The sequence below is a fragment of the Lepisosteus platostomus genome, chromosome 7 (genome assembly GCF_059453375.1).
Source record: "Lepisosteus platostomus isolate fLepPlt1 chromosome 7, fLepPlt1.hap1, whole genome shotgun sequence".
Taxonomy (NCBI): Eukaryota; Metazoa; Chordata; class Actinopteri; order Semionotiformes; family Lepisosteidae; genus Lepisosteus; species Lepisosteus platostomus.
This window is the reverse complement of record NC_142617.1, coordinates 15242691-15260053: the sequence shown is the minus strand read 5'-3', so window position 1 is coordinate 15260053 and position 17363 is coordinate 15242691. Positions and strand designations below refer to the sequence as shown.

At 37.7% G+C, this 17363-nt stretch overlaps 1 protein-coding gene across 18 annotated transcripts in view; it reads right to left on the bottom strand.

The window, feature by feature from the left end:
• The window catches only part of nbeaa (neurobeachin a), a 361778-nt gene that overhangs the window by 18763 nt on the left and 325652 nt on the right, over positions 1 to 17363 (bottom strand). For all 18 annotated transcript variants that reach the window (XM_088639451.1, XM_088639435.1, XM_088639437.1 and 15 more), the window contains 3 exons: positions 15284 to 15436; positions 10359 to 10526; positions 2463 to 2552 (listed from right to left, as the gene is read on the bottom strand). In XM_088639451.1, coding sequence (XP_088495577.1) covers positions 2463 to 2552; positions 10359 to 10526; positions 15284 to 15436 — 411 coding nt within the window. The remainder of the gene's footprint in view (positions 1 to 2462; positions 2553 to 10358; positions 10527 to 15283; positions 15437 to 17363) is intronic.

The window sequence follows — 17363 nt, the reverse complement described above, 5'->3', positions numbered from 1 at the left end:
AGAAAAAAATTCTCATTATTTAATATATAGCTATGAGTTATAAAGAAAGGCATTTACATTCACAGCAATTTGAATGAAGCACCTTTCTCAAGGATACCATACGCTTGAGAATTTGAATCCATGACCATCTGATCCGGAGTCCAGAACCAAACCACTTAGCCACACTGCTGCCTAGATACAGTTACAGACTACTTTTTGAAGGGAGTGCTAGTTTGTTCAGGTTTTGAACAACTTGAACAGACAATACATCACAAATGTAATCCAGTAAGGTCGTCCAATATGATTAATTAAGATGAAAAAAAAGCCAAGTGATGTGTTTTGACATTAAACAAAAGTTTAAAAAAAAACAAACAGGGCTGAATTTGATTAACACTGATACAGGAGTTTTATTACCACTAGAGTTTGGCGATTTAGTGGTTAAACTCCAATTAGAAGCCAATGCAAGTCTCCAAGGCTTAACCCAACAAACATGGTTGGGGCTGCAGTTCTTCATGTTCTGACATTTCCTCAACAAGCACAAATCACTTCCCCACATTTCGGGTTTTATTAACTGAATGACGAGCTCAGATCCAAGCTATAACGCAGACTCAATCAATTGGTTTCTGTGGCTAAGCAGAATTTACTTAAAAGGTCTCTCTGGGACTCAACCGGCATGTCTTCATGCAGGGAATCTGAACAAAAAGTGTCAGGGCTTTTATTTCCTTCTCTTTTTGGTTCAAATTCAGTTTTACTTAGACTATGGCTATCACTGAAATTTCTCACTGTTCAATTACTTACGGTTCACTACATTAAGCCTCATTGCACGCAATACAAATATGCACAATTACAAATTATTTCTTTAAAAAATTGAATTGCAGCCTCTGTGCTTGAAAAAGTTGCTGTTAGTCCTGGATATCTGCTGTATAGTGAGCCTCATCTCACTATAACTGTGTAAGCTAACGAACGGCAAACTGGTTTTCTGACAGTGGTGGTACAGTACAGTGGTGGAGTCCTCCAAACACTGTTATCCATTTTAAAATTTTACAAGGGAAACATTTGATCAACTAACAACTACTTAAAAACTTCAACTGATTATCAACTTATTTTAACATATGGCATATGATCATAAGTGTAATGTACCTATGATTCTTTATACCTATAGAATCATGCTACACTTCTCTCGCAACATTTTATATTTTGTTTAAATACATTTGATGAGGAGTATTCCTGGCAAGAATAAGAAAGAAATCCTTAATGGCAGAATCCACAACAATCTCAACTAGTTATAGAGACTGAAAGGCACAAAAGTCAGGTTTTCACATATGTATATGCTGTAACATTGAAGCAGTAAAATTCTTGTTCACCACATATATGCAGCTTCAGATAGCAATATGCAAATGATTAACCTCAGCAAACGAAATACCAAAACTGGCTATGTGTTTTGCCTGACTAATGTCACCAGTCAGATGACGTGTCTTTGTAGACACTGCCACAGGACTGTTATGTTTCCAGCCTCCGATCCCTTTTGTGCATCATTAGCACACCACATGCCAGTTCATTCAAGTGCAATTTAGTGTTTTAGAAATTAATCTAATTATGTATGGAGGTTTCTGCAAAAGGTTCAGGTGAATGGTGTTTTGTGCTTCAGGAGGTAAAAACAATACAGAAGGCATTCTGCTACCCCTACTTTAGTGGGATTAAATGTTAAGCATAGAAATGAATAGATTCAGGGCTTTGAAGAGCCCCTGAGCTTGTTACTTTTGTATCGAACTGTACAAATAATTTGGAAAACTGAAATTGCTAATTGAGTTGTAATTTGGAAATATTAAAATATCACAACAATTAGAAGATGAATTAGAAATGAAACTGTGGTTAGAAATACAGAATTATTAGAAATGCATTTATTGCCAGGTTACTCTTGAACAGCACCAAAGAGAGATGAAAGAGATTGGCCTGGAAGAAGCTTTTGCGATACCTCTGTGCACAGAAGAAAAAGTCAGTATGCATTCATCATAATGATGCTTTATGATGATGATCAGACACATTTCACATTCCAAGTTTCTTTTTTATTTATCTACAAGATCCTTCAATACTACTGCTCTGATACAGTATATTTGTGTTTGCTATTTGAAGGTACTGTACTGTAGATATTTTATTACCGATTCCCAAAGGAAACAGTACGTAACACCAGAAGAGACAGAGAAAGGGCAAGAAAGAAAAGAGGATAAAAGCAGAGATGCAGAGTGACCAAGTTGTACGTGTCTGAATTTGACCCAGGGACACCGTTTCAAACACCAATCCTTCCACTGTCATCACCCTTGCTTAACAACCTTCACCCTGCTACAGCTCACACAGGCTCAAAACTCTGCGAGTCGGCTCCAGACTCTGTTAGCAGAAACGTTTTTTTTTTAATGGACAAGAAGGGGAAAAAAAAACATCTAAAATGAAATGAAAAAAATCCCATCAAGTACGTTGTTTCTCACCAGGTGCATGGCAGAACTCCGTGGTGGATGTGGCTCAATAAGTAACTGAGATGGCGTCTGTCCAAAATTCTGTATTTGTGCCTCCATGGCCTGCAGGGAAAAGAGAGCTAGTGTCACAATCAATATGCATCAAAGTGATGGGTCAATGCGTTACTTGACAATGCAAGCAAATCCTAACTCAGCCATGACTTGGAAGGGAGAAATGCACTAAAAATTCACAGGGGTGCTCCTCTCCCAGCTTGCAGAGTCATCCAAGTGTTAGTATCGAAGAGACAAGCCTTTCCTATTAACATGCTTCAGTTAACCATTCCCATTTCCAGTCACTGGGGTTAGACGTGGAAATGTTAACCTGCAGTGACATGCAGTTAGGACCTTCTGGAGTTTACCCTAGATTTTATTGTATTTAGAACAAAGCAAAGGGGGGAAAAAAAGGGAAAGCGGACACATATGAAGAAAGAAAATACCTTCACGAATGTGGACTTAAGGAGGAAAGTGAGGGGGTCTCTAATGAAATATGGATCTGGAAGCTTTAAAGGGGAAAAAAATAAAAGAGCACAAAGGGATAAAAGGAAAGAGTGAAGATATTACATGGTGGATGACTTGATAACACAAACAGCTTTAACAATGTTAACAATGGACACAGAAGTTGAATCCTTATCATAGCACTATCAAATATATTTTTTCTTTGAACTGTCAATCATTCATTTTAAAGAACTGTATTAACCGGATGTTGACATTAGCCCTTTGAGTGTGAACGCCTACAAATAAGCGAAATAAACAAGCCAACCCATTCTTTGAATGTGCCTCTTGATGGGGGGTGTAATTGCTGTGACTAGCACCAGTTAAACAATCCGAGGGGAGCTTGTCTGTGTTTGTCAGCTCGACACAAACACAGCACCAAACACGGGAGTGACTTCCCTTGCAGGTCCCAAGGTTCTGGCAAATAAAACCTGTGCAATCAAAGTAAAAAAGGTCTCTTTCGTTTTATATAAAATGCAATCAACATTTCACTTCAGCATCAAAGGGGCAGTGGTTGGGCTATTGTCTTTGCCGTGCCGTATTTTAGAAAAATTGTACACCACGATTGCACACAGTACAGTCAAGCTCTTCCTTAATGAAAGAATGACAATGATAAAAAAAGAGATCAGTGCACAAATATACAGAGCCAGATGATACAAGATTCTTAAGCAGACGGCACCCAATTTCCTCCACGATCCTCTCAGTCGGGGACATAATCAAAGAAATGGTGCTCTTAAAATAGCACAGTGGGATGGGTATCACTGCTCGAATAAATGCATGTTGCACATTTGGCAACAATTAAATGTCAGTCACTAGTACTCCATAATGCAGTCCATCAAGTAATGACGAATTCTCATTATAGCTATTTTAGGTTGCGTTTAGAGCGAGGGTCGTGTCTGAATGACGTCTGGGTTCAAATAAAGTAATCCGATAGGAGATCAGAAAGCAGGGAAGGCCATATGGAAAGCATCATGTAAAATGGTTGTTCTTTTACATAGATCTTTTGTATTTAAAAAAAAAACTCTTTCTAATTCACATCGAAGAAAGCGTGTCTTGTTTTACAATTTGTCCGAGATCTGCAGTCCAAAAGGCAATGGTTAACAGGCTTAAGGGTTATTTATAGAATGCAGTTTGGCTTGATGAACTGTCAAAACATGTCACTGTATCACAAATGTCAATATTCTAACCTTTTAAACAACGGATTGGAAAGATAGGGCTATCTTAAAATAACATCTAATATATTTACCATCCAGCTAATTAGTTTAATACACTTTTGGCTCTGCTTTTTTGCTGATAAGAAATGCATAGTGTAAAAGCCATATGCTGATTTCCCTCCCAGCTATAACTGCCTATCTTAGATGAGCACAAAACATCTATCATAATACATTGTATGTCAATCATTGTTTCTATCTACACTTTGTTTGGACAGCAGGCCTCAAAGGTGAACAAGTATGTCTTTCAGATGGTATTTCCCAGTTTGGTGACAGGCCACAAGAAAATTTTAACACTACTAAATGCAATCATGCATCTACCTGCTACAACTCAGTCAAACAGAGAAGACAGGCTTATCATCTGAGTCAGATGGGTGTATGATAGTGCTCACTAACTAAATCTAAATCTAGAAGGAATGAACACCTCCTACAACTGGATAATTCATGAGACAGAAATTCTTCTTGACAAGATAACTAGACAGACTTTGGCTCAGGATTTGCAAACATTATTCATTTATTATGATAAATTAAGAAAGTATGAATAGAATAATATAAATCCAATAATACGCAAACAATACAAGAGATTACTTGCATGTTGGAATTTAAACCCTAATCCTGACAACAACCTGATCCACACCTCTTGAGCAGGGGTCGGCACTCCTTGAGTAGTGGGTTCCTTATAGGCTTTAGAGGCCCTTGTCAACTACCAAATGATTCAGGCCTGGAAAACACAGCTGATTCAATTTCATAGCAACCACATTGGTTCAATTAAGTCATTAAAATCATGGTAAAGGAAACCAGAAACAAATATTGTAGGACAAGGTCTGGCTAACTGTGCCCCAGAGTATGTTATCGTAGGGTATTATCACAGACTGTAACTGTTTACAATATCATGAATAACATGGTATTAGATAGAACATAGGAACTTATAACAGAGGTATAAAACAAAATAAGCCTGACAAAGCTCAGTAAAGCTTTTGACTGTGTTGTAGAGCAAATTGAACAGACTCAGATTACTTTAAGATGTGTACTGTACATTGAGCAGCATTAGACAGTGGTTTAGGGAAAAGCATACAGTATTTAGGATGCTTAGGAGATAAAGCAGCACTCTATGTGTGTTAGCATGTTATAAAATGGGATTATACTGATGTGGGATCCTCATAAAAACAAACAATACATACTGATAAATGACAACAAAACAGTTATGGGCATATGATATGTGGCAGCCATTGGCGACACAGCCTCTGTATGACTTCAAAATGTGGATTGACTAATATATCTTACATATAAACAGACAGAGAGAGTTAAAAATTGTGTTAATCAGGAGGAAGACAAGTTTCATGTAAAAAGCAAAACGAAAGAATGATAGTCTGTTGTATATTTTACAGCAAGTATGTAAAGCATTTCACACTGATGAGCAGTTGCTGCTCCTGCAGCCCTTGGCAACCACATGTCTCATTTATGTTCTGTGTAATTGGCTTCAGTGGAGGTATGACAGCTCAGAGTATCAAGGTTTTCAACCAAAACTATCAAATTATTTATCACTGTAACACAATACTGCAGATTTTGTTTCAAAAGATGTTATTAATATGGATTAAAAAAAGAAATCCCAAAACATACAGGAAGCGAACCTCATCCTTGCTAGGCCCAAGGCCTGAATCTAAATATCCAGAACCCTTCAGCTAGTACCAGCAACAAACAATTTAATAGGGCATTTAGGGATGTAAAATACAAATAAAAGGTGTTTTTTCTGGTAATAATCTATGCCAGTGTTGTTTTCAAAGATAGTTTTGCTTTTGTTTCTCTCTGTCCTGTATTCTCATGTCCTGTAAACTGAGTGGAAAAAAAAATCAAAAAGCACAACAACAAAAAAGACATTCAACTCAAGGACACACGACAAGCCCCAATAAAAAGATAATGCATAATTTGTCTGTTTACATCCCTCAGAATCAGCAGGGTGTGTATCAAGAGGTTGCTGTCATGTTCTTCCATACGAGAATGCTGTCATGATAAACATCATGGTGAATCACCGCGGTTACAAGAGCAGGCTCAGTTAAGCTGTCATAATGTCCTCAACTGGAGCTGCTGTGCCTGTCAGAGGGTGTCGGAGTTTTAATTTGACATGAGGAGGAAAATTATCTATTATTCTGACCTCTAATTTCTTGACATTTTAATACCATAATTGCCGCGGTTAACGCCACAGCCGCGGTTTCACCTGTCAAGCAGGAATGAATCAATACCCTGGAGCTGATCGTCACATTTCAACATGTCTCCCAGTGAAGACGTCTCTGGTTATTGCCCAGGGAAGGGCTCATGACTGGGGAACAGTAGCTTTCACTATTACACGGTCATCAGCGGCAAGATAATACTCTGGGAGACAGTCACTCAGATAATGTCGTTTCTTATTCATACATTTATTTTAGCCATGTGATGTAAGAGCCAATACTCCAACCTCCCTTACAGTAGCTACATTTTTAACTTGGCTTTTAACTCTTCCACTGGCTTTCCGCAAACAAAGGTGACAGTGCACCTATTCCCAGTTGGCTGCCTTTGTCCTGGCGTCAGTAAATTCAGATGATGTGCTGAGATGAAGGAGCAACAAGAAAAGTCTTACTTTTAATATTCAAGCTGACACTTTTGTCCCAGCAGAAAGCCACATTGCCATTGCCAATGGACTGTTAGACAATTAGGGCAATTGGCATGGTAAATAAATGAACAAAAGCATGAAATGATTTGAGCAGAGCTGGGGGGGAGGGGTTGGGTGAGGGCTTCAGCACTGCAGCAATCCAGATTTTCATTTTTTTGTTCTTATAGAGCGGAAATTATGTAGCAGCTGTACGAGTGGCTTGAGAAAAAAAGACTGGACTGACAAAACTGTTTTTCTAGGAATTGGCACGCTTTCGGGTAAAATGTGTGAAATTCTTTTCAAGAAATTTTCTCTCTTGTTCTCTCCCTTTTCAGTCAGCTATTTCACTTGAAGGCTTTATAGTTTTCATGATTTCTGCCTCTGTTTTTCATTCAAATCCGTAATGCCAAATTCAAGCACAACCTTCTCCTTTATACCTTCCCACAGAAAAACCTATAATTGGGGGGTGCCTTCAGTGGCAACCAGGTGATTGTTACTTTTGATTAGCAGCTAGCCAGTGGAATTTGCTTTTTAATGATGTCTAGAAGGAGAGGAATAGAGGAGATATCTGTCTTTGGATCAGTCATGGAGGAAGGTGAACCATGATTAAATTTGACAGCGGCTCTATTAAGAACAGACTTGACATAAAGACTAAAGATCATATGTTCACTTTGAAGCACAATACAGTGCCAGAGAATGTAACAACTAGTAATACGGGTGATCAACACCAAATACTATTACTGATTTGGGATATTAAAACGGGAAGTTTTTTAACATATATTGAACATGGTAACTGAAAAGTATTCTTTAATCTTGAAAGGTTCAGAAAAAATAAAAAATGCAAAATTGTTGCTTCCTTTTCGATATTTTTTAATTGCATGAAAACTAATTCTGAGTGATTAGCATATTGGTCACTTGATAAATAAAAACACTCTCAGTGCTGACAGTATATAAATGACTTACTTTGCATACAGCAGATGGCTGATATCATGGGGTGTGAGGATCTCTTACTATAAGCCCAACACTGCATGCCAGCTGCTGCAATTTCATCTTTTTTCAATTAAGCTATTCAAAACTACACTGGTAAAAATGTGCTGCTTATATTAAGTCTATTAATTAGCTATAGACAAGATAATGCATTTCAAATTTACCAGATCACACTAGACATTTAATCAAAGAGTGTGCCAGATATTGATATCCCTTTGAAAGTTTTCACAAGGTGAAAGATAGAACTCAAACAATAGAAGGCAGGCCTTATGAGACTCAGGCCTCTTGTGGGTGTTTAGATGACACTTTTGCCTTGATGTATGCAGGTCATGAATGCTACAGAGATACTTTAAATGTGATGGCTTTTAGATCCCCTGAACAATACTGTACTGTACAGTACATAGTGTACACATTTATTCTTGGGGGATAGTCTACCATGCAATTCTGTATTTTTGGACAAACGCAAGTGCATATATTTACTTAGAAATTTTCAGTAGCTTTAATAATGCACCACATATATCTGATTTGGTATTAATGCATCACAGATGACTGGAACTGCTTTTAACTTAATAAAGTACATTTGAAATACTCAAGACAGAATAAATGTCTTCACAGCTCATAGCACCTATGTGACTTTCAAAACAGTACAATACAAGCCACAGAATTCTTACTCCATAAGGTAAAAGAGGCATTTCCACTGGTGGCTGGACTGCCCAGCCTTGCTAGCCAGGCTCATTATTGCCATCTGTTCCTAGCTGGCCCAGTAGCAACTGTGCAGAGAGGAGTGTGTTTGGAACAGATACAGAGTCAAAACAGAACTGACCGTTTAAGTACAGATCTTTAAGCTTTTAAGTGTAAAAGCAAACAGACGTAAAAGCTAAACAAATGAAATAAAATTTGCACTGGTGATTGAAATCACTTTTTTCTAAAGTGGAGATGACTGGCATTCAAGCCATTATGTTTTTGGTTTGGAACACTGGGCACTAGAAAATGACATTTACATCCTTATCTTAATTTTTTAATACATTTTTAATACCTTCATTTTACTTTGTAAGATTTAAGTCTGTGGCTCAACATCTGAATTAAAATGTAAAATAAATACGTACTTTAAAAGGAATGCATTAAAGATAACTTAAAGTTAAAGATAACTAAAGACAACCCAAGGATTAGGGGCTTGTTTTAAGAAAGGAAGTGGTAGAATATCACAAAAAAACACTATCCTATAAAGACTGCGCAAAAACAAAATGTGTCTGAGGGCTCTTTTTATAAAGACTGTTTCATAAATTTACTATGTAAATTACTTTTTTCTAATCTCAGTAGTTGTCCACAATTAATAAACATGAAACAAAAATACACAGCACCTTTAAAATGCACTGGGACATACTGTATTTTAACTTGTCTTTGTGTTTTATACCCGTGTCAATAAGATAATTGGCTTATAAACAAATCCATGTATGCAGCTGAAAATGTTTTACCAGTATCTCTGTATATGTGTTTGCCTCAGAAAATATTTGGATGATTTTTTGTCACAAAATAGCATCAACAATACTAACTCTTTCTGTTGTTAACAGCCATCATTACCTTATGATACTTTTTTATTTAATAAGTACCAGATACATTACCAGATACTTGTTTTATGTATTAAGTAATTAAACATGTTAAGTAAAATGGTATCAGTAAAATAGTAGCAACATGGTAGTAAATCTAGTTTAGAATGTTCTTATCAACACTCAGTTGCCCATAAACTATGGAATTCTCACCTGTTGATAACCTGTTAATTCATTAGTAATTAAGGACATTTTATAAGTATTAAACAATTGTTGTATTGAGCTTAAAATGTGTATTATTGCCCAAGCATCTGTTCTAAGGGGCAGATTTTTTTTTTAGAATCTAGTACTTCTACAGGTTTCTTTATAAGGAGCACAATACTAATACTATCCCTTAAATCTTCATCATGTTTCCACAGGACAAGAACATCTCTTGTTAAATTAACACACCAAATTAAAAAATGCTTGTTGCACAGTTTATATAAATATGAAAACATATTCACCTTCTCAAATGTAATGGTTTGCAAGTATCCATAATAGACAATTCTACAGATAAGAAAGGGCTTAGAAATGCAATATTTTTCACTTCATAAAATGAGATTAATTTCATTTGTACATGAATCACAGACCTGAATTATTGTGTGCTATTGTGTAACATTCATACAGATTTTACCAAAGACTGAGAGCTTCAAACACATGTTACTGTGAAAGGAAATTTCTACTGCACCTGTACTATGACTGTGCAATGATGAATAATCAAGATCAAATTGTTCCTACATTTTAAGTTTAATATCCGGTACCAAACTTTATACATGCTAAATCTACCACTGACCCCATTGTTTTGGAGGAAATACGTGAACAACAGCAGACTAGTGTTGCAAGAGAGGTTTGCACTTTGAAATATGGAAGAAACGTTTACATAATGCAGGGTCACAGCTGTATTTCATATGAGTGTAATCACAGTGTTTACACAATTCATGTGCGTGCTTTCCCTGCTCGGGCCTACCTCTCTGAGGACGGGGTCCGTGATGCTGTCCAGATTGACGGAGCCCTCATACGTTAGGTAGTGAAAGACATTGAGAGCGCGGACTGCCTCCGGGCCACGTTGCTTGTATCCGAAAATGAGGTCAATCCACTGATGTAGCTGACATGACACAAACTCACTCTCCAAGGCCTGTCAAGGGAAACAGGAATTAAAGGTGACGGCGAAGAAAAATACTGCAGTCCAGGCCATGGTCCTTGGCTTGTGCCTTTCATAAAAGGGAAAAGTCAATCGACAGTGAAGTGTATAAAAAAGAAAAAAAAACAAAGCTGTAATACTTTTAGTGACAGTTTAAGTTTGTTAAGGTTCCTCATAACTAAGAGGTGTTTCCCAAAAGAAGAACACTTGTGTTATGGACCAATCCTTATTGATCAAGTCTGGGTACCGCAAGCTGGTAGTACTCTTTGGATTTATTGATGGTCTGTAGACGGAACCTGAATGATCTAGTGACATGATGATGCAGTGGTCCTACCATCAGAAATTCTGGAACACCTATCACTTTCATTGAGCCATAGCATTGCTGCGTTGACTCTAATCGGCTACCCATGGGCCCTCTATGTATTCATACATTTACTTTGTACATGAAAACACAAAAGGATCCATTTCTTACCAAGCATGTGTTTTTTGGGGGCATTTCATACACTGAAGGTAACCAATAATCCACAAAAAAGATATGCGAGTGCTAACATTTTCTATAGGCATATCAAAACTTCTCAAAGTCAGCATATGACAATTGGCTGATACTAGGACTGCATAATTAAGAATCAGGCTTGAAAATACAAGTTGCATTTCTGAACTGTTTTACTATATCTTTGCAGTTTTGAAAATGCAAAATATTTAACATTGGTCAGCTGCTTAATACTACTAATAAAGTTAATATATTTGATACATAACTCCATTATGCTTCTTCATTTATTTTTTTCTAATGTTCTCTATGCTTACTGCTAGGTAGTGTATTGGAGAAAAATCTGTATGCTCAATGTCAGTGCATTATGATGCAACACTGTGTTCTAACATTAATGAAGAACAATTCTTCATATTATAACTGAAGCACAGTTGCAAGTGATCTGTCATAATAATTTGCACGGTAAAAACATAAGAAACACGATGAACAAGGGAAAGCCATTCAGCCCATCGACTCGTTTGAGTGTCAGTAGACCAGTTTATCTGAAGAACTCTGTACTCCCCTTTGCCACAAATCCCCTCAGTTCCACATTCCACAGAAGCACCTCAGTTACGTTAGTAATATAGGTCGCTGCTGCTGAATTTACACAACCGAGAATAACAGTTATTACCACCAAGCAGGCAACAGAACTCGAAGGCTGCTCTACCCAGAAGGCACATCATTACAATTGCAAATGACAGATATGTAGATGGAAACAGGGAGAGGTAGAACTTTGTTTCTTCCTGCAGCTTTTCTGTCACAAAGACCAATTACATTTTTTTGCACGTCCTCTTGAAACCAATCTGGGATGTCTTCTTTACACAGATGGCCTGTAGTTGTGAATATATATGTACAAGTATCACACTGTATGCAGAATTACACGGATGTGCTTTAGAAATGTCCGACAGATTATAAAAAAAGAGCATTAGGAATATATATATATATATGTTTTCAACCATAATATCCAGAACAATTTTCTTTAGAAAATCAAATACGCTGAACTTTAAGAACATTTTTAAATTGGGAAATGGATTTTTGAAGGGCTACTAGTAGCATAATAATCAACAAAATGAGGACCTCGTGTTTTAATAATTTACAAGGAAGAAGCCATACCACCTTTGGCTACTTTTTTTTGTGAGGACTTCCTAAAATGCACTGTGTCCTTTAGTACTGGAAATGGGAAAAGAACAGTGCTTGAGCTTGGCAGGTCACTCCATTTCCCTCCTGAACCTCCAGGCTGAAGCTCAGACGTCACGGCCGCCTTGACAAAGCCTCATTATTAATATCACTATGTATAGCCGCCGTCCTCGATCTGACACGCGAGCGAAGCTGACCAAGGAGAATGAATTTGGATTTCCAAAAGGTTACCATCACGAGACGCCCTCCCCCGGCCAGACCTGCCAATCCTGTCCAAAAGGTCAAGTGTGTTTTGCCCCCCACCCCTCCACCCCACACACCGCTCCAGCTCCCAGCATACAGAACACATCCATCATATCGCATCCCATTTCACTGGGGGGTTGACCAGCAAAGCTAAAATTAGAATAATGTTTGTTAACAACATGAGTGGGACTAGGACTGGGGGAGCTGAGATGTGGAGATCCAATGCATCAGCTTTGTGTTACCACTCTCATCGTCTGCTGTGTGAAATCCTTAAAATGCAACATATTCCTCATTCAGAATGGTAATGTCATCTGTGAAGCCTCAGTCCTCTAATCTGTACACAGTAGAGGAAGTGCAGATACAGGACTCGGTCTAAGGAGACCTATCAACATGAGGCAAAATAATTTAAACAACAGTTTAAAGTTCAGTTGTCTCCACTACAGACTGGTATAGCCCACAGCCAAGTGTTGACTTTAAAACCCATTAAGACCATGGCAATCAAGCATCCTGCTGGAACGCAAAGTCCTATCAATGGGTATCATCTGAGATTTCATGTCCTTTCTTCATCATCTGAGATTTCATGTCAATATCACTGCCAGCAGCTTGTAGTCATACCATTTTTGGTGTCAAATAAGGAAATCATATCTCTGTACCCCTAATTAAATAGACTGTACAACAAGGGCAGTTTAATTTTAAAATTGCTCCAACTCAGACATGAGTGATAGTAGAACAATGCATTTCAATCCTGAAAACCCACAACTCATATGTGTTTCAGCTTGTGCATGTGTGAGCCTATGTAGGAACAAAACCACATCTGTTATTCTTTTAAGACGCAATGTAAAAATCCAGCTGGTTGAAGATTCTAAAGTTACAGTCCCACATAGGCTGAGGGAAAAAGCATTTCTTGGAGTCCCTCATCTGTGTGTATTAAGCATGCCTGAATAACTAACTGAGTGCATTCTATTTCTGGCCCTCAGTTCCTCGGCAGGGCCTGCTGGGATTGAGAGACTGAGTAATGCTGCAGATGCACATCTGTGAAAGGCTTTCTTAAACTGGTAAATTATGATTGATGAAGCCAGCATTAAGGTAACATTATCGGGGACACTTACTGCTCCTGTCCTTTAGTGACATCACTGAGGTCAGGACCAAATCAAGTTAGTATCGAGCACACCACTTTATTAGCTGTTCATGAATAAGTCAGTGAGATCCGTCTAGCCTTTGGCAGGCAGTAGGTAGGAAACATACAGGGAGGACAGAAAAAAAAAACAATCCTAGCAATTCAACAGGAGACTCACCACTGCTGGGTAAGAAAACAGAACTCCACTGACACTGGTGGGATTACATTCAGGTTTTTACACGGAGAGCAATAGTACGCTAAAATACCATTAAGTCCCACCATTTAAGTCAAGTGCACTTCCACTTCTGTATTCATTTTTCATTTCACTTTGTCTTTAAACTCAGACCCTGAGGAGGTTTGTTCAACTAAAGGAATCACTTTTCTTTTTTAATACATACATCATGGCATTGCTATTAAACTTTTATTTGCCCAGAAAACAAGGAAAAGAAAAAAGAGCTAATGAATGTTATATGAAGGGATGTCACTTAGCTTCTGGGATTGAATCACACTAATGGTTTATGTTGCATATCCAGAGTGAAGGATTTTGGTAGAGGCACAGAAACACAATCTGCCAGGAGATTGGCGTGCTCAGTGATTTAATGTAAGCACTGCCTATGTACTGTAGATGACCACATTTTTAAAGCAATCTAGCAGGATACATTTTCATATAACAGGACTGACTAAAATACTGTAACGGTTCTTTGGGCTTCTGCCCTTGCCACTACTGCCCTGCCAGTTTGTCCCTCTATGCCTTGGCGCAAACCTGGGTCTCCGGAGTCACGCATCAGGGAACTTGCCGGCTGAGCTAAGGGAGACCTCCCTCAGCCCTAGTGGCTGAGATCCCTGTTATACGCAGGGGCATATTTGTTCCAATACTTTTTTGGTTTTAACAGTTTACGAAATAGCCCTTGTGACACATAAATGTCAAATATGTAGTCATAGCAATTAAACTTTGTCAAGAATTTACATTTACAACTAAGTAATATTTAATTGACATTTACCGTAAGGTACTAAATACTGTCTTGAATATTCAATGTATTAACATGACTTCTCATGACACAGAGTCCTGTTGTTTTTTTTTGGCCTCCTCTGAAAGTTACATGGGTCATTTCAGCCTGTATCAGATCAATTCAATCATTTTCTTCACATCTCAAGCAGCTGTTGACTGGAAGAAAACATAAAAACTTGGTAGATTAAGTCCTTCAAGTGAATGGCCCAATTGGCGAAATCTTCCTTTGCTACGGTATATGCACATTCTGTTCATTCTGTGAATTCTCATTCACGTACAGTATTTTGACTGTGATTCAAAGTGCACTTGGAAGTTTGATTTCTAAACAAGAAAATACATTTCTTTCTAACCATCCCTAAAAACTTGATTTATGAAACCGGGGCTTTTCACATCTACCTTTCAGCTTATCTCTATCTTTGGCCTTTAAAAAGCATGTGATATTGTAAGATGTACTGTAAATGATTGCTATTTTGACACTCAGCAATGCATTCTTGCAGTACTCAAGACTGCAGTAACAATAAAGAGCTTCCACAGATGACAGTGGCTAAGATTTAATTAACACTGGAGGACAATTATTCCATGTTTCTTTTTCTAACTCTGTTTTCTTTGAATTTACTTAGGTTGTTGTTTATAAAGGAACAAAATAACAAATCAAGGTAGAAGTGCCCTGTCCACCTGAACCTGACAAACAAGAAGTGACGAGGAAAAAAAATCCTTACCATCCTGTTTATCCGAACAAAGTCTTCTGGCTTTTTCGCCCAGGGGGGAAGATCAACATTCGAAACAACAGTTCTGTCATCTCTAACCCCGAGATTATATCCGTTGCTGTTCACAAACATCTCGGGGAGATAGTAGAACTCTGGGATCAGCTCCTGTCAGAATTAAAACACACAGATCACTCTCAACTCTCAGCCGCTGATCAGCTCATGTTGTTCGGTCTTAAGGGCTTTTTGAAGCCTTGCACTGGCTAAATGGAGGAAAAGAAAAGCAGAAAAATAAATTAGGAAAATATGCAGTTTAAGAAGAGACAAAATCGAGGACAAAGTCATGGAAAAAGGGAAAAAATAGAACAAATTAAAGGTAGAGCAATACTAATACCCCACACTATTGTTTTACCTTGAAATCCTGAGTATGTTTAAATGTTGAATAAGATATTATTTCAATGTATTTGTCTTCACTATAAGAAATTCAAAGTCATTTGCAGATCCCAGCAGGACATAATAAGCAGGGAAAAAGATGTGGCCACAGAGGCATTCCCAGATGGGAATTAAACTGAGTAAAGGAGCAAACACAGCAATGACCTTACGGACAGAGTTCACATAACAGGATGTCTCCGGAAAGCACTATAATAAAAGCAACACTACAAGTTTCTTTACTAGCAACTAAAATGATAAACTAAGGAGAAATTAATATCAGAGGCAACTGTGAATAAATTACTTTGTCAAGATACAACTCTATCAAAATAAATCCATTATTTTGAAAAATGAGTGTCAGATAGTTCTCTCTCTCCCCTAATCCTTTCCCATTTGATACCAAACTTGCGGTTTGTTCAGACAATTTGAAGCTTTCTTCAATCAATACAGTTTTTCAAAAGACCTTCCTATAGAAATGTCAGGGTCGGTTCCTTTGTTGTCAATGTTTTTTCAACTCAATTTAAAACTATTTTATTTACTGAAAAATAAGGCAAGCCTGAGAGGTTTTGTAAAATTGAATGCTTTTTTTCCCCCAAACAAAATCAATTTAAACTGTCTGTTTTGACAATTCAGCTGCTCTGCATGTACTTATTGATTTGAACTTGGCCTTTATCATTCCATAGGCCAGTGTTCTGAATGCCTTCTTCTTACTGCCAGAGATATCCTGTACTTCTCATTCTATAGCCTGCTGAGACCTGCTATCAGCTTGATAGCCCTTAGCTACATTCTCTAAACTTTAATGACCTCTCTCCAGTCTCAAGCATTAGTTCTTGCTCATCAACCAGTCTACTAATAATGGGCACTACATTCCAATACAGCCGTCACATTTAACCTCATATTACTAAGGGGGGAGATGCTGAGAGATGCTCTGTGCATTGGTGTAGAGTACATTAAATGTGAACATGTGGAATTTTACCATACTGACACCTCCGATACCATATATATATACACACATACAGTTTTCAGTAAGAAATTTGTCCTTTTATATGAATGCAGTGCAAAGTTTACATCTTCTTCACCATAATTGTCGAATATGCGAAGCATGTAACAGAGCATGCTTCTGGCATAACTTACTGTGAGAACAAAAAACAAAAAATGTCTTCATGATGTTTCACAACTGGCCTGCTTGACTCACTGACAGAAAAAAAGTGCATCAGTTTTTATTTAAATTTCTTTTTGTGTGTGTTTTTTTTGTGAACTTCTCTGCCATGACTCACCACAAAGCTTTTCAAACCTCCAGCTCTGTTTTCAAATCCAGTTCCCTCGGCATCCATTAATTTTGCAACAGGCTCATAATGGGCTAACAAGTCAATCACAGGAGTCTCCATTAACTGTATTACTTTACACCGTGTCACCTTAACGACATTTTGTCAAAATCTTTTTCTTGTGAAGTGCGCTGAAATCCCTTCAGACAACAAAGTGGCAAGGTTTAAAGGGGCAGTCTGAAAAATGTGTCGTTTTCAGCTCCTGGAAAAGCGATCTCTTTCCTTCACTCTCTTCTAAATATACTTACAGGCATAAACGTGTGTTGATAAATACATATGTATATAAATACATAGATTAGAGACAAAGGAAGCAAGAGAAAGGCAAGAGAAACGACTGGCCC